The following is a 16331-nucleotide window of genomic DNA, read 5'->3' on the forward strand; positions in this document are numbered from 1 at the left end:
TCAAAATTACCTCATTCAAAATGGAATTTATGATCAAACCTCTTCAGTTGTTTCTTACTCAGTGGGTTCTCCATCATTTATTCAGCTGGTGTAAACCAGAGACCTAGGGGTAGACTGGCCATTTAATTTATTGCCCACACCAGGACCCTTTTGAGAGTAGAAGGGCATGCTATTAATAATTGCACTGAGATTACTTGGCAAACTGGGACACATAGTCACTGTGCCTAGAAGCTGTCATTGACCCTTACCTCTCTAATCGTCCCTCAGACCTAATTCATTACCATGTTCTGCTGATTTTTATGTCTTTATAATCTCTCAAATTATTCATTTCTCTCCGATTTTACCATCATTGTTACCTATCAACTCTCATCTGGCAGTAGCCTTTGTGCTGGTATTTCTGCATCCATTCTTGCTCTTTTCCACCTCTGGTTCATCTCTTCTCAGTATAAAAGCCCCACACAGGACACTTTTTAAACCACACTGAACATCTCACTATCATAGAATTACTCCATCCTACCCTCTTTCTTAATTAAAATACATCAATGGATTCTCATTGTTCTTAGGATAAAAGATCATAAATCTGAACGTGGCCCACAAGACTCTTCCCAATATGGTTCTAAACTACTTTTCAGGCCTTGCCTTTAGTGTTTACCTTTGCCCTAGGCATCATAGCTCTGGAATTTCTGCATTCTTTTGGTTCCTTGGATGTACCGTGAGCTCTGCCTTTGCCACCTGTTTCCCATCCTCCACTTGCTAAAAACCAACCTATCCTCAGGTCTTTTTCACAGGGGTGTTAGTCTGTTATTCCTCTTACACTTAGAATTTTTAAAGTCATTAATGGGGTTACTTCTTTAGTATCTTTCTCTTTCTAATCTCCCTGTTATCTCTGTTAAGAGCTCTGTGGGTTAGAATTATCTTTTAGTATCTATCTTTTCACTAAACTGTAAGCTTCATGGGAGCAGTGACCATGTCTGTGTATCTTCACCATTTTATCAAGCACTTAGCTCAGAGTTTGGCGCATGGCAGATGGTCAATAAATGATTGACAGGTGAATGAAGGTAGTTTTATATGTAGACTGTGTGATACTGTAAAGCACTTCAGGCCTTTTGGAAATGAAGATGGCTGTGTGTTTACTAAACTAAATCGCACCAGTGCAGCTAGTATGATTGCTTCCTGAAATGTTGGGGAAATTTTATACATATTTAAATCTTTTAGGGGATAGTTGTGATGTTTTAACAGGGTGGAGAGAGAAACTGGGTGAATAAATGATGAGACTTATGTCATCAGATTAATTCATGTGGTTATACCTTATCTAATAAACATTCTGCCAGTTATTTTCACTTTTTAATTGTGACCTGTATCTGGTATTCTACTGGTGTTTATCATTTGGCTGAAACCTCACGTTTAATAGAAAACATATACATAATGTAAGGTGAAAATTTAAGAGTATAAATTCTGGAAAGTGTGTAATGTAAAGGTTTGTTTTAAATAAAGCTTTTTTTTTTTTTAAGTTTATTTATTTAACTAATCTGTACACCCAATGTGGGGCTCAAACTCATGACCCCAAGATCAAGAGTCACATTCTCTTCCAACTGAGCGAGCCAGGCTCCCCCTAAAACTTTTGATAGTATTTTATCTATCTAGCGTGCACATGCTGGGGAGGGGGAGAAAGAGAGGGAGAGAGAAAATCCTAAGCAGGCTCTGTGCTGTCAGTGCAGAGCCCGTTGTGGGGCTCGATCCCACGAACCGTGAGATCATGATCTGAGCTGATATAAAGAGCTAGATGTTTGACTGGGCCACTGAGGCACCCCCAAATTTCCCTTTTTTATAGGGATACTAGTTATAGTGGATTAGGGCTCACTCTAGTGACCTCTCTTTAACTTGATTCCCCTCTGTAAAGACCCTCTCCTCAAAGTCACATTGTAAGATACTGGGAGTTAGGACTTGAACATATGAATTTTGGGGAGAACATAACTTAACCCATTATAAGATCCATATAAGATCTATATATTGTTTTAGATTGTATATTTCCCATATCCTCTTTTGTTTAATTAAAATCTCCCCTTATTCTCCTGAGTCTTTTAAATTTTGGTGTTCTCTATACATTTAGTACTGATTAGGATTAGATTTATGGAGATTTAGAGAAGTTATGGAAGTTCAGGAAGATGGACTGAGAACTAAAATGAGCTATTTGCCTATTATTGTTAGGAAATCTGCCAGTTTTCTGAAACACTAATATAAAACCCTAAGACTTAGACTCTTTTTGGTTAAATAATAAATACACGCCATTTCCCTAAGAAAGAATCACAACTCTATATTTCTCTTTATTTTTGCATAGTATGTGGCACTTTAAGATGGCTATTGATGCTTTGGTTTACTGTGGGATTGTATGTGAAACAGAAAACCAGGGTAGAGAGCTACGTAGAACTCTATGATTGTGTTGTCTGGCAACATTTTACTTTTCCTTCTGTTTCAGTTGCACTAGAGTGAGTGAGGGCAAGAAAATAATGTTATTTGTTCTAAAAGAAATGAATCTGTGGTTAGTTTGGCAGTTATCCACCTGTGGTGAGGGAAGTCTGGAAGACCTTGGTAAGGCCTGATAGAACAGAGAGGTCCTCTAGTCTTTGTTGAACAAAGCAAATGAAAGGGAGTTCCTTGTTTTGAAAACAGGCCCATTTAGTTGGAAGCTGGTAAGCATCACTCACATCTTTATATGAAGTAAAACAGTTTTGCCAGTGTGGGGACCCCTGAATTTTAAAATGTTTTGCATGTGATTAAAATCTGGATCATTAAAAAGCAATTAACTTTGTTTTTTGTTGTGAATTTCTATCTCTCAACAGACTGTCTGAGTTCTCACATTTTCGAAATAATCACAAAACTCTAAGGACACCAGATATAGTTAAAACAAAAGATCTTAAATCCAGATCTCCCCATTTGGATGATTGTGCAAAGACTGATCTCAGAGTGAAAAGTGATGTTTCTAAAGATGTACATCATAGCACTTCACTGCCAAATCCCGAAAAGGAAGGAAAATCACATTGTGAAAAAAAGAGCACTTTGTATTTGTCTCCATTTACTGAAAAACACTGCAACAATGGCATTTGGTCACGTTCCCATTATCAGGTTGGTGAGAGTATCTCAAATGAGGATAATAGAAGAGGGAGAAAAGATATTAGACATAGCCAATATAGCAGAGGAACGGATAGAATACGGAAAGACTTAAATTCTAGTTGTGGTGATAGTGAATCAAGGAACACAGAGGCTAGTCAAAGGCTACAAGGACGTCCTGAGAAATATGGTAAAGGTGAACCAAAGGCTGAAAGTAAAAATTCAAAGTTTAAAAGTAATACAGATATGGATTATAAAAATGAACACATTAACTCTTGGGAAAAAGAGACCTTTAGAGAAAGGTCATATACTCGAGTAGAATCTCAAAGTGACAAAAAACTAGAAAGACAAAGTGAAAGATCACAAACTATAAATAGAAAAGAACTTAAGTCTCAAGACAAAGAAGAAAGGAAAGTTGATCAGAAACCTAAATCCGTAGTAAAAGACCAGGATCATTGGAGAAGATCTGAACGACCATCACTTACTCATTCCAAGAATGAAATAAAATCTCATAATTCAAGTAAATACCATCTAGAAGAGAGAAGAGGAAGGGAAGATTGTAAAAGAGATAGGGGTGTAAGTAATCATAGCTTTCAAGAAGGAAGATGTCCATCCTTTTTTTCATCCAGCAGAACTCATAAACACACTGACTCCAAAGAATTTGATGCTGTGCACCAGTGGGAAAATACACCTTTAAGAGCAGAACGGCATAGGACTGAAGATAAGAGGAAAAGAGAACGAGAAAGCAAAGAAGAAAATAGGCATATAAGAAATGAAAAAAGAACACCTACAGAACATTTGCAGAAGACTAGCAAAGAAACTAAGAAAACCACTACGAATTTAAAGAGACAGAATGAGCCCAAAAGTGATAAAGGTGAAGTCTCTAACAATGAGGTTTCTGAAGGAGCGGATAATAAAGAGCCTGCAATTAAAGCTGACAGTGGTCCAAATGAAACAAAAAACAAAGACTTAAAGTTGAGTTTTATGGAAAAATTGAACTTAACCCTTTCTCCTGCCAAAAAGCAGCCTGTTTCTCAGGATAACCACCCGAAAATAACCAATATCCCCAAATCCAGTGGCATATGTGATTTGGAGTGCTTGGTTCAGGCGACAACAGTGACATGTGTTTCCTCTGTCAGTGAACATACCGCAGAGGAAACCAAATCAAAGTTATTGGAACCAAAGGATGCTCTTGCAGTTGCATCTGAACCCAGGACCAGTAATCCAGAAAGGAAAATGGAAGGAGAGAGTGTGTTGGTTAAATCTGTTGAGAATACTATGGGTTGTGATGTGCCCATTTGTGGTACAGAGACTCCCTTCTCAGCACCTGTGGAAATGGAACAAACAGAATCCTTGTTTCCATCATCAACAGAAATGGAACAAACCATTAATGGTGCCAGGGAAGCAGTTCCTGTGGTAATGGACATATTACAAACAAATGTTTCTCAAAACTTTGGCTTGGAATTGGATACTAAAAGAAATGTTGATTTAAATTCTTGTAGTGTTTCTGAAGGTATGGAGATGAAGGAGCCTTCTGCAACAAAAGTAGCTGAATCCAGTGACAGCATTTTGCAGCCTTCAGTTGAAGAAACTGAAATTTTGCCAGTAGCCCTTTCAGAAGATGGTAACCCCAAATTTGAGCCTTCTCTTGTAGATACACCATTGGATGAAAGTAAGTCTTGTCATTTGGAGCCTTGCTCACCTAAAGAGACACAAGAATCTTCACTTCAGCAGTCTGCGATAGTGGACAACAGAATGGAAATCGGTGAAACAAACTCAGTATATAATGATGATGAGAATTCAGTTTTGAGCATTGACCTCAATCACCTGAGGCCTATTCCAGAAGCCATCAGTCCTCTGAATAGTCCAGTGAGACCTGTAGCAAAAGTTCTTAGACTGGAAAGCCCATCTCAAGTTTCATTATGTAATAACAGTCATAAAGGTAATAGTTTATATTATGTTCTATAACTTTTTGTGAGACTGTAAAATATATAAGAAGAACTAGTGCTTTTTCTTTTTTGATAACATAGTTAACATATTGTTCAGACCCCTGTTAATTAGAGAGGTACATCGAGCCTTTAATCTAAATTTAGATAACTCTTATTTTTACAAACAAGGGAGTTGTAGGACAGGTTGTTTCAAATACTCTTTGCTTGCTTTCAGATATATTTTTTATTCCAAAGCCATCATCAAATGGTATAGAGTAGGTGATCCTAACATGAAGTAAAGATACCTGACCAGTTGGTTGATGGTTATCCAAATGACCAAACCACACCATCACTGAGTACCAACTGAGGCCAGGAAAGACATAGGACATGATTAAGTATTAAACATTAACATACTACTAAGAAAAAAAAAGCTATTAAAAATGGTGACGAAAGACATATGACATGATTAAATATTAGTCATTAACATTCTACTAAAAAAAAAGCTATTAAAATAATGAGTTGCCTCAGTACTTAAGTTTTTGTTATATTTAGTATGGAAATTTCAAATGACTAGAACTCAGTTGTCATGTGACTATAATACACTTTTCTCTTCCACAGATATATTTCCATCAGATTCGGCTCAATCTACCTCTAAGAGCAAGTCTGATCTCAATAAGGAAAATCAAAAGCCAGTTTGCAAATCTGACAAATTTACAGATGCAGACTACCATAAGAATTCATCTTTAGATGAATTGGAAGAAGGAGAAATTATAAGCGACAGTGAAAAATCTAAACCACAAGAAAGTTTTGAAAAAAGTGCCAAACCCAGAACTTCTACTGAAGTCCAGAATGCAAAAAGTAACCCAGGAAGTAGGAAAAGTACTATGCACTTGGGTAAAGACAGTAGGAAAACATCTATAAAAATTCATCAGACCAAAAGCAGATGGAATAATAATAGACAAAGTGAATCTAGCAGATCTTCAAAAACAGAGAGGAAAGATAAGACCATGAGTACCTCCAGCCTGGAAAAAATAGTTCCAATTATTGCTGCACCCTCTTCTGTACGAGAGATTATGCACATGTTACGAATGATAAGAAAACATGTAAGGAAAAATTATATGAAATTCAAGGTAAAATTTTCATTAATACAATTTCATAGAATTATCGAGTCAGCAATTTTGAGTTTTACATCACTAATTAAACACCTTGACTTATCCAAGATCTCAAAGTCAGTGACTACCTTACAGAATAATCTCTGTGATGTTATAGAATCCAAACTTAAGCAAGTTAAAAAGAATGGCATTGTGGATCGTTTGTTTGAACAGCAGCTACCAGATATGAAAAAAAAATTGTGGAAGTTTGTAGAAGAACAGCTGGATTATTTGTTTGGAAAGCTTAAGAAAATCTTAGGAAAGTTTTGTGATTCCATAAACTTTGGCAGTGACAGTGATGAAGGAAAACGTGAAAAGATAAATAAGGAGAAAGCACAATATTCAAACTGTCAGAAGGGGAATGTGGACAACTCCAGCAAAGAAATGCTGAAAGAGAAATCCCCCAAATCGGAAGATTCTGTTAATCATAAGTCTGCACTTGGATGTAAAAAATCTGAGGAAAAACCTCAAGATAATTTCAGTATTAACACAGTAAAGCGTGACATTAAAAAAAGTTCTAACACTTGCTTTGATAACATTAAGAACTCTCAGTCTGAAGAACACTCCTTGGAACCAAACTGTCCCAGCATCCCAAAACCAGGAAAAATGGAAGGCAGCACCATAGAGGATGCACAAACATCCCAGCATGCAGCTTTGAAGCCAGAACGCAGTTTCGAGATTCTTACTGAACAGCAAGCATCTAGCCTTACTTTTAATTTAGTGAGCGATGCACAGATGGGTGAAATATTCAAAAGTTTGTTACAGGGTTCTGATCTTTTGGATAACAGTGTTAATTGTAATGAAAAAAGTGAGTGGGAGTTAAAGACTCCAGAAAAACAGCTGCTGGAGAGTCTTAAGTGCGAATCTATACCAACTTGTACAACTGACGAGCTGGTTTCAGGGGTGGTTTCTCCATGTCCTAAAATGATTAGTGATGACAATTGGTCATTATTGTCATCTGAGAAAGGTCCATCTTTGTCTTCAGGACTTTCTTTGCCAGTTCATCCTGATGTGTTGGATGAAAGTTGTATGTTTGAAGTGTCCACTAATATAGCTTTGAGTAAAGATAATGGATGTAGTTCAGAAAAGAGCAAGCCCTGCATTTCCTCCATACTTCTTGAAGATCTCGCAGTCTCTTTAACAGTACCATCACCTCTGAAGTCAGATGGTCATCTCAGTTTCTTAAAGCCTGAAGTTTTGTCTAGTTCAACTCCTGAAGAAGTTATTAGTGCCCATTTTAGTGAAGATGCCTTACTTGAAGAAGAGGATGCATCTGAACAAGATATTCATTTAGCTCTGGAGTCTGATAATTCGAGCAGCAAATCAAGTTGTTCTTCATCATGGACAAGTCGGTCTGTTACTCCAGGCTTTCAGTACCACCCCAACCTACCCATGCATGCTGTCATAATGGAAAAGTCCAATGATCATTTCATTGTGAAAATACGGCGTGCTGCGCCATCTACCTCCCCTAGTCTTAAACAGAATATGGTGGCTGACGAGTCATTGGCATCGTTGCCAAGAGTGGAAAAGGAAGCAGATAAAGCAGTGGAGAAAGAATATGTTTCATGTCAGAATGAAGTTTTTAAATCTGTGGAGGAATTAAATTCCAACAACAATGTTGACAGCAGTAAATCAGCTCCTGAAGAACAGGACTGTATGATACAAACACAGGTTCCTGATATATACGAATTTCTTAAAGATGCTTCAGGTAAAGTGAGTCATGGTAATGAAGTGGCTGATGAGTGTTTCAAGTTGCATCAAGTATGGGAACCAAAAGTACCTGAAAGCATTGAGGAATTGCCTCCAATGGAAGAAATTTCACATTCTGTTGAGGATCAACTTCCAGACACATATATAGACCTCACAAAAGATACAGTCACTGAGACCAAAAACTTGGGGGAATTCATAGAAGTAACAGTTTTAAATATTGATCAGTTGGGATGCTCTGAAGGCAATTTGGATCAGAATGCTCAAATACTAGATGATATGCAGCCTGATACTGTAGATGCTTTCATTGATTTGACACAAGAGGTTTCAAGTGAGAGTAAAAATGAGAGTAACCATCCTGCTTTAGGTGTTGAACGCTTGGAATGTCAGGTGATATGTGTGGATGAAGATAACTCTAAGGAAGGAAAGGTGCAAGTGGCAAACGGGCCTTTGGAATGCATTGTTGAAGAAGCCTGTATCGATTTGACCTCAGAACCTCCCAGTTCATGTGAAGTAAAAAAGGATGACTTAAAACCAGAATCGGCATCAAATTCTGATAGTTCAGTGTTGCCTGGGACTTTGGATAATGCTCCTAAAAAGAGAAAAAAACTTTCTGATCTAAATCATTCTCATAAAAAACAGAGAAAGGAAACAGACTTAACCAGTAGGGAAAAGACTAAGAAAATTACCCATGATTCTGCTGAGAATGGTGAAGCTCACCGAAAGAAAGCCAGTAAGAAAAAGGCCCCTGCAGTGACTAAAGATCCCTCATCGTTGAAGTCAAGCCCAGGGATCGAGGAGCTGTCAGCAACTGCCACTTCTCCTATAAGCCTTTCTGCAAAGAATGTTATTAAAAAGAAGGGAGAAATTATAGTTTTATGGACAAGGTAAGAATCTTGAGACTTTTAAGTCACCAGGAAATTTTGAGAGGCCAGGCATCTGTTCTGTCATGTCATCATAGTTTTATCCCATCCTAAAATAAGGCAAGTGAGGACTGACTTCAAAAGTGGCCAAAGTTGGTAGAGGATGCATTCTAGAGTGCAGTCCAACTGTAGTATAGAACAGTTTAGAGCAGTGGCTCTTAACCAGGTATGTGCATTAGCACCATGGACATAACTTTTCACTGTTCTTTTAAAAATTTTTTTTTAACTTTTTCGGTTAAAAATTCTTTGTAAGGAACTGGTATAACCACATTTTAGAAAGGAAGAATATAACCACATTTTAGAAAGGAAGAATGACAGGTGGTGAAACGGGCAAAAAGTGCATTTGTAATTTGAGTTTTCCCCTAAACTAGGAGTTTCAAAAAAGTTTCATCAATTGGTTGTCCTCTTGACTTTCATGTAAACTTTTTAAGAAATGGAGATTTAAAGGTGACTACATTTGTGAACCATTGGTCTAGAGGTTCATGCTCTCCAGACTTAACTAGAGTGCATAATGAGGGAAACTGAATCATGTTGAAATTGGTGACCATTTTTGTTTATTTTACTTATTTAGTTTAATTTGTTTTATTCTATTTAATTAATTGCATTTAATTTTTAAAAATATATTTGATAGGGAGAACATGCATGTGCAAGCGGGAGGGGGGGCAGAGGGAGAGAGGGAAGTGGAATGTGGGGACATGCATGTTTGGGGAACAGTTGGTGTTTGGCTCTTTGCCCCATTTGAGAGTCCCACATCCTTTTTTTTTTTTTTTTTTTAAGTTTTATTAATTAATTTAGAGAGAGCACAAGTGGGGGAGGGGCAGAGAGGAGAGACAGAATCCCAGGCAGGTTCTACTCCATCAGCACAGAGCCCCATCAAACTCAACAACTATGAGACCATGACCAGAGCCCAGATCAAGAGTAGGATGCTCAACCGACTGTGCTACCCAGGCACCCCGAGAGTCCCACATTCTTTCTCCCTTGTCACCTTGAGCTTAGCTCAAGTCTCTAGAAACTGTCCCTTTGCTTTTGCTCTTAACCTCTGGTCCTGGACATGCTCAAAGGTCTAGGGGAACTGTATAGCAACCCCCTGGTAACCAGTTTTGTTTAATACCACAGTCTTCCATGCCTTCATTCCAGATAATTTATAGATGGCAGAATAGTATCTCAGAGATTATAACACGCACTGGTTCAGATCACGTAGAAAAACAAATCTGGGAATGAGAATACCTGGATTCTATTTTACTTTTGGTTTTTCTGCTTATGAAGACTTTGATCTTGTTTGGGCCCTAATTTTAAAAGTACACATTGGGGCACCTGGGTGGCTCAGTGGGTTAAGCATCTGACTTCAGCTCATGTTATGATCTCTTGGTTTGCAAGTTCAAGCCCTGCATCTGGCTGTCTGCTGTCAGTGCAGAGCCCACTTCGGATCCTCTGTCTCCCTCTCCCTCTCCCTCTGCCCCTCCCCTGTGTGTGAACGTGTGCACTTTCTCTCAAAAATAAATATTAAAAAGAAAGTACTCTACACATTAAAGGTAGATTAAGAAAAAAAAAACCTTTAATTTTGTCATTAGAATAAATTGGTTTATTTTAGAAAATTTTGGGGGGCCCCCGGGTGGCTCAGTTGGTTGAGCATCTGACTTCAGCTCAGGTCATAATCTCGTAGTGTGTGAGTTCCAGCCCCACGTCGGGCTTTGTGCTGATAGCTAAGAGCCCGGAGCCTGCTTCAGATTCTGTCTCTCTCTGCCTCTTCCCCACTCACACTCTGTCTCTCAAAAATGAATAAATGTTAAAAAAATTTTTTTTTTAATTTTTTGGGAAATATGTGTGAACTCAAACATTAAAATCATGCATACTATTTCTCAGAGATAATCATTGTTCATATTTTGGTATATGCAGTTTGTTTGTTTCTGTGGGCTTTTAAGAAAAATGTCACCTCCTATTTGTAGACATTAAGGCATTGGAATTTTTGTTACCTTTCTACTCTAATCTACAGAAACTAAAATAACATTTTTCTCTCTTCAGAAATGATGACCGGGAAATTTTATTGGAGTGTCAAAAAAGAGGGCCATCACTGAAAACATTTTCTTATTTAGCTGCCAAGTTGAATAAAAATCCATATCAGGTAACTACCCAATTTTTACATTTCTATAATTTTACAAGTGTTTCTACTATATTTAGATTTAACCTTTATCATGTTTAAAGTACGTAGATATTATCCAATTTCTTTAAAAAAATTTTTTAATGTTTCTTTATTTTGAGAGAGAGAGCGTGCAAGGGGGGGGAGAGGCAAAGAGAGAGGGAGAGAGAGAATCCCAAGCAGGCTCCACACTGTCCACGCAGAGCTGATGTGGGGCTTGATCTCCCGAACCATGAGATCATGACCTGAGCTGACATCCAGAGTTGGACATTCAACTGACTGAGCCACCCAGGGGCTCCTATTAACCATTTTCTTTAACAGTATGGCTCTTTACATAGGACTGTTAGAAACTTGGTAAGGGGCACCGGGATGGCTCAGTCAGTAGAGCATGTGACTCTTGATCTTGGGATCTTGAGTTTGAGCTCCACTTTGGGTATAGAGATTACTTAAGGAAATAAAATAAATAAAATCTTGGTGATTGTGGACGTAGTTGGGAACAATCCTAATTTTTTCCTATTGTCTTACCATTTACTTATTTGATCTCATTTGTCTTATAATGATGTTCACTTCTTTAAGAATGTTTAATATTGAACAATTAAACTAGCAATCACCTTTAGTATGAAGATATTTTATTTTTCCAAACATTACTTCATGTTTTTATTATTGAGGGCAACTTTCTTTGTCTTTAGATATTTTGTGAAAATATTCATCACAGATAAGAAAATATATATATTGAGATGTTTGTAATTAACCGTCATTTAAAATTTTTCAGGTCTCAGAAAGATTCCAGCAGCTAATGAAGCTCTTTGAAAAGTCAAAATGCAGGTAGTTAATGGTTCTGCTACAGGACACCAGTAAAGTAAATATCTAACACTGTAACTGTGCAGTTAATGGCCTGTTAGTCATTGAAGATATGAGTAGTGGGTAGAGACATCCAGTTTAGTTTCTGCTTCAGTCACAGGTTGGAGGATGGTTGCTCGTGCAGGATTCAAAGGTTGCTTCATCCATAGAGACGTGGCTTAGAGTGAAGCCTGCTGCAGTTCAGATCAGCATGGCATCTCTCCTCAACCCTTTTTTTTGTTTTTTTTGGAGTATAACCGACATATCCTATTTCTTCTCAACCTTCTGATTGCTGATGAGTCTAAGATGCGGAGGGGATAATCCATTTGATGATTAACAAAAAATTTTTTATAGATGAAGAAAAATAAAACATTCTTGAATAGCATATATTTCACAGGCAGTGAACTCTGTAGTCTTTGAAATTTAGTATTTTTCAAATTTTAATTAGGAGTACTAAATATTTTAAAATATAAAACGTACATCATTCATAAACATGAAATCCATTGTCATCTGAATAGATGACATGATTTACCAAGTTAAATTATTAATGATGTTCACTGACATGTTTTCTTAGTTTATTTAAGCCATTCCTACAGGTTTATAATTATATAAGCCATTCCTGTACAGGCAATAATTATCAGCAGGTTCTTTTTCTCTAAGGCCTGAACCAATTGCTTAGATATTTTGGACTTTACATAAAGAAAGTTGTAAAGGTACTTAACCTATCACTGTTTTCAGTATATTTGTATCATAATTACTTGAATGCAGAACACCCAATTTCAAATTCAGTTCAGTTCAAATTAAATTAAATCTGAAAAGAATCCATATTTGGACATAGATCTTAGTGTGAAGGGTCCTTATATTTTTGAAGTTTAAATCGACTTCTGGACCCAGTGTAAATTTTATTGTCTGTGGATAACCTGTTAGTTTCAATATCTTCTCTAAGCAACTAGTTTGCTAATGAGATCTTCAGAAGATATTTAGCAGTTTACTGTGAAGTTAAAATCCTATTTACATAATTCAGAATGTAAGATTGAATAATGGAGAATTTAAATAGAAAAGCTTATTCTTTAAGAACCTTTTAAAATGGCCTGATTATTTTTCAGATTTACTGTGCTTTAAAATTTTTACTGCCTTTAAGAAATAAAACTGAGTTTTTATTTTACCTGAATGTTATGTTAAAATGTGAGTTCCATTCCCTTGTGAAGATAATATATACATTTATGAAAGAATTAACTTGTATCTGAAAGTGATGCATATTAGTTTGAAATTTCCAAATTCCTTTACAAATCTAAAATCTTCAGTGGATTTGTTACTTGAAATTTTTTTTGCTTGCATGATAGCAAAAATAGTAGGTTATTTTATTCCTATCTGTCTCTTAACTGATTTTTTTTCCATCCAAGTGCTATAGTCTCATAAGATTCTTGGCAGAATCAGAATATAGCAATAAAGTTACCAAACTGAGTCTGTAAAAAGCTAGTTCTTTATCACTGATGTTACCTGAGTGAACTCATTTAAAGAACAACACCTTATAAAATGGTCATCAGAAAAATAGAATCATAACTTCAGCATTTTCTTACATTACAGATAAATTGCTGAATTCCTTGGAGTCTTGATTGATATTGCATATTTCACAGAAGCTTGGAATTCCTCATGTTTTAAATGGGGAAGTAGAGGGCAGTTTCATGGCATATTCAATTAGTAATAAAAATCTACATTTGTAATTGCTGACGCTTTAATCTCAAGTCAGCATGTTTGGCTTGTTCCAGTCATCAGTCTGATTTGCTCACTTGTTATTGGTCAAGATATTTATTTTTGAACAGAACTTGTTATTAAGATAAAAGCAACAACGAAATGGCATTGAAACCTCAAAGAAATGACTTTCTTTTCTAGATTTTTCAAAATAATTTTGTAGCATTTGAAACAATGATTATTTAGTTCATTTTCATCCATTTTTATTTGCTTTTCTAATTGCCTCTCATTTTGGTACATTGTAAAATAATTTAAATAGTGTATATGTAAATATGTATAATTACAGAGATGTATAATACTTTGTGTATAGGTGTGTTTGTGTGTACATACACACATAAATGGCTTTGCCTAGCCAAGGATTTTTTTTTATCTGTATAAAACTTTTTGTATAAAGTTTGTTTTCAATACCAGTAATGTATAAATAAAGCCATGTAAAGTTCTGTTATATTTTGATTAGAATGTTTCTTTTAGTGTGTTTAGATAATAATTACAAGAAAAAAAAGTAAAACAGGGGATATGGGAGCTGTTTTGAAGTGGTTCTTGGTGGGGGTACGGCTGGCTGAATGTGACTAGATTCATTAGAGAAAACCAGTTGCCTTTGCCTGCTTTCTCACAGCAGGTACTAGTACAGTGAACCAGACCTCTGCTGCAGGTGTCCTCACAGATAAAATCTGGGCAGCACAAAACCCTTTTGGGTGAAGATTTGGGGAAAACAGGTAAGGACTGACTAGCTTGTGCATTATTTGTTCACTCCTCCCCCTCCAGACTTACAGGACTAATGGGTTACAGCGTAGGCCCTAGACTTTAGGAAATGCCTTAGGAAATTGCTATTTCTCCCACGGTGTCTAAAGAGGGAGCTATGGTTGAAAGGTTACTTCGTAGATAACAAACAAATAATTTACTGTGGTTTTTGTAGTGTTGGGGCTGTGCACCATAGGGCTTTATCTTCTTCCCTCTCTTTGAACCCCCAACATAGCCCAGATTGCTGCCCTCAGCCTTTCCCCAGGGCATTCTATCACTCAGAAGAGCCCATACCATCAGGTAAGTGAGTTCACAAGCCAAAGTAAAGTGATTACCAAGAAATGCCACTGGTTCAAAAGAAAACTCAATTACATAAGATCATCAGACTCTAAAATTAAGCCTGTAAACAGAAAAAAAAGGGAAGAGTTTAGCAGTGTGGTATAAGAATAAGAAATAATGAGCCAAGTTGAAATATAAAAAACATATTTAAAATAACATAATTAAGTGGAATAAAAATTGAATGAGTACGGCTGATTAATGAGTTAGTGAGTTGGAAAGTCAAATTGAGAAATTCTCCCAGAAAGAAGCAAAAGAGAAAAAAGAAGACATGAATGCAGATTTAAGTGAGATGAAGGACAAAGTAGATGTGCCACCATTCAAGTAACAAAAGAGGTCCAGGATAAGAAAAAATTAAAGATTGAAAGGGCCATGAAGTGCCAAACAAGAAGAAAGTACCCACATCTAGAGACATACTGATAATGAGAAAAATCTAAAAGTTACTCTTGTAAAAAATAAAAATTTTTCTTGTATAAAGGAATAAGAATCAGATCTGTCTTTTCAAGAGCAAAACTGATGTAAGAAAACCTTTTAAAGTATTGGACCTAAAGTTTTACATCCATTTAAATTGTTATTCAAATGTGAGGGCTTAATACAATCATTAAGATTTACCAATCAAAAATCCACATCATAAACATTTTTTGAGAAAATGCTCAGCAACAATAAGTCCAAGAGCTATTATCAGAGCTAGGCAGAAGGAGTGGTTAGATACCTGGATAAAGTGTGACTAGGACGAGAAAGAGAAAAGAGGAAATATCCATAATTAATTTTAGACAGTATCAACATGATGGAGGTCAAGGGACCAAGAAAATGTTAGAGTCCTTGCCTTGTTAGGATGAAGGTACAAATATAAAAACGCTGAACTTTACAAATTAAAGTCTGGTGGGGCACCTGGGTGGCTCAGTCGGTTGAGTGACCAACTTCGGCTCAGGTCATGATCTCATGGTTTGTGTATTCAAGTCCTGCATCTGACTGACTCTGTCAGCATGGAGCCTGCTTTGGATCCTCTGTCTCCCTCTGTCTCTGCCCCTCCCCGCTCGTTCATGCATGCACTCTCAAAAATAAAAATAAACATTAAAAAAGACTAAGCTTAAAAAAAATTAAAGTGTGGCATTGAGGAAAAGTAGCTCTGTAAATTTTCACAAAGTGGATACTTGTATAACACTCATCCAGGTCAAGAATGAGAATAAAGGTGTGAAGTTTTAGTAAACTCTGCCAAACAGTTTTCTAAAGTGTGTTTATCCATTTATACTTCTTCAGTAGTGTGAGCTCCAGTTTCTGCACATGCTCTCTACCACTCAGTATGATAAGTCTTTAATCTTAGCCATTCTGGTGGAATGATACCTCCTGAATGTTTGTTGGCTATTTGAATTTCCTTTTTTGGTAAAGTCCCTGTTCAAGTCTCTGATCTCTTTTATTAATTTGTAGGAATAATTTATATATTCTGGATATGAGTTCTTTATTCTTTATGTGGAAATCCCTTTTCCCACTTTGTCGTTTGCCTTTCCTTGGATCACATATTTTTTGATGAATATACATTCTTAATTTTAATCTTTAATCTCCCACCCATCTCCTTCCATCAACCCTTACTTTGTTCTCTATCATTAAGAGTCTCTTGTGGTTTCCCTCACTTCTCTTCCTCCACCTTCCCATATGTTCATCTGTTTTGTTTCTTAAATTCCACATGAGTTGAAATCATAATGGTATT

The 16331-nt window shown here is 36.6% G+C and overlaps 1 protein-coding gene across 6 annotated transcripts in view; it reads left to right on the plus strand.

Moving 5' to 3' along the window:
• The window catches only part of CASP8AP2 (caspase 8 associated protein 2), a 36246-nt gene extending 21981 nt beyond the window's left edge, over positions 1-14265 (plus strand). For 3 of the 6 annotated variants that reach the window (XM_049654000.1, XM_049653998.1, XM_049653999.1), the window contains 5 exons: positions 2841-5050; positions 5655-8781; positions 10840-10939; positions 11727-11779; positions 14163-14265. In XM_049654000.1, the coding sequence (XP_049509957.1) occupies positions 2841-5050; positions 5655-8781; positions 10840-10939; positions 11727-11779; positions 14163-14172 (5500 nt within the window). In that variant the 3' untranslated portion in view covers positions 14173-14265. Of the gene's footprint in view, positions 1-2840; positions 5051-5654; positions 8782-10839; positions 10940-11726; positions 13992-14162 lie in introns of those variants that run through there. The other 3 variants (XM_049654002.1, XM_049654003.1, XM_049654001.1) reach the window with 3 other exon arrangements.
• The last annotated feature ends 2066 nt before the right edge of the window (positions 14266-16331 follow it).

This window comes from Panthera uncia (assembly GCF_023721935.1).
Source record: "Panthera uncia isolate 11264 chromosome B2 unlocalized genomic scaffold, Puncia_PCG_1.0 HiC_scaffold_24, whole genome shotgun sequence".
Lineage (NCBI taxonomy): Eukaryota > Metazoa > Chordata > Mammalia > Carnivora > Felidae > Panthera > Panthera uncia.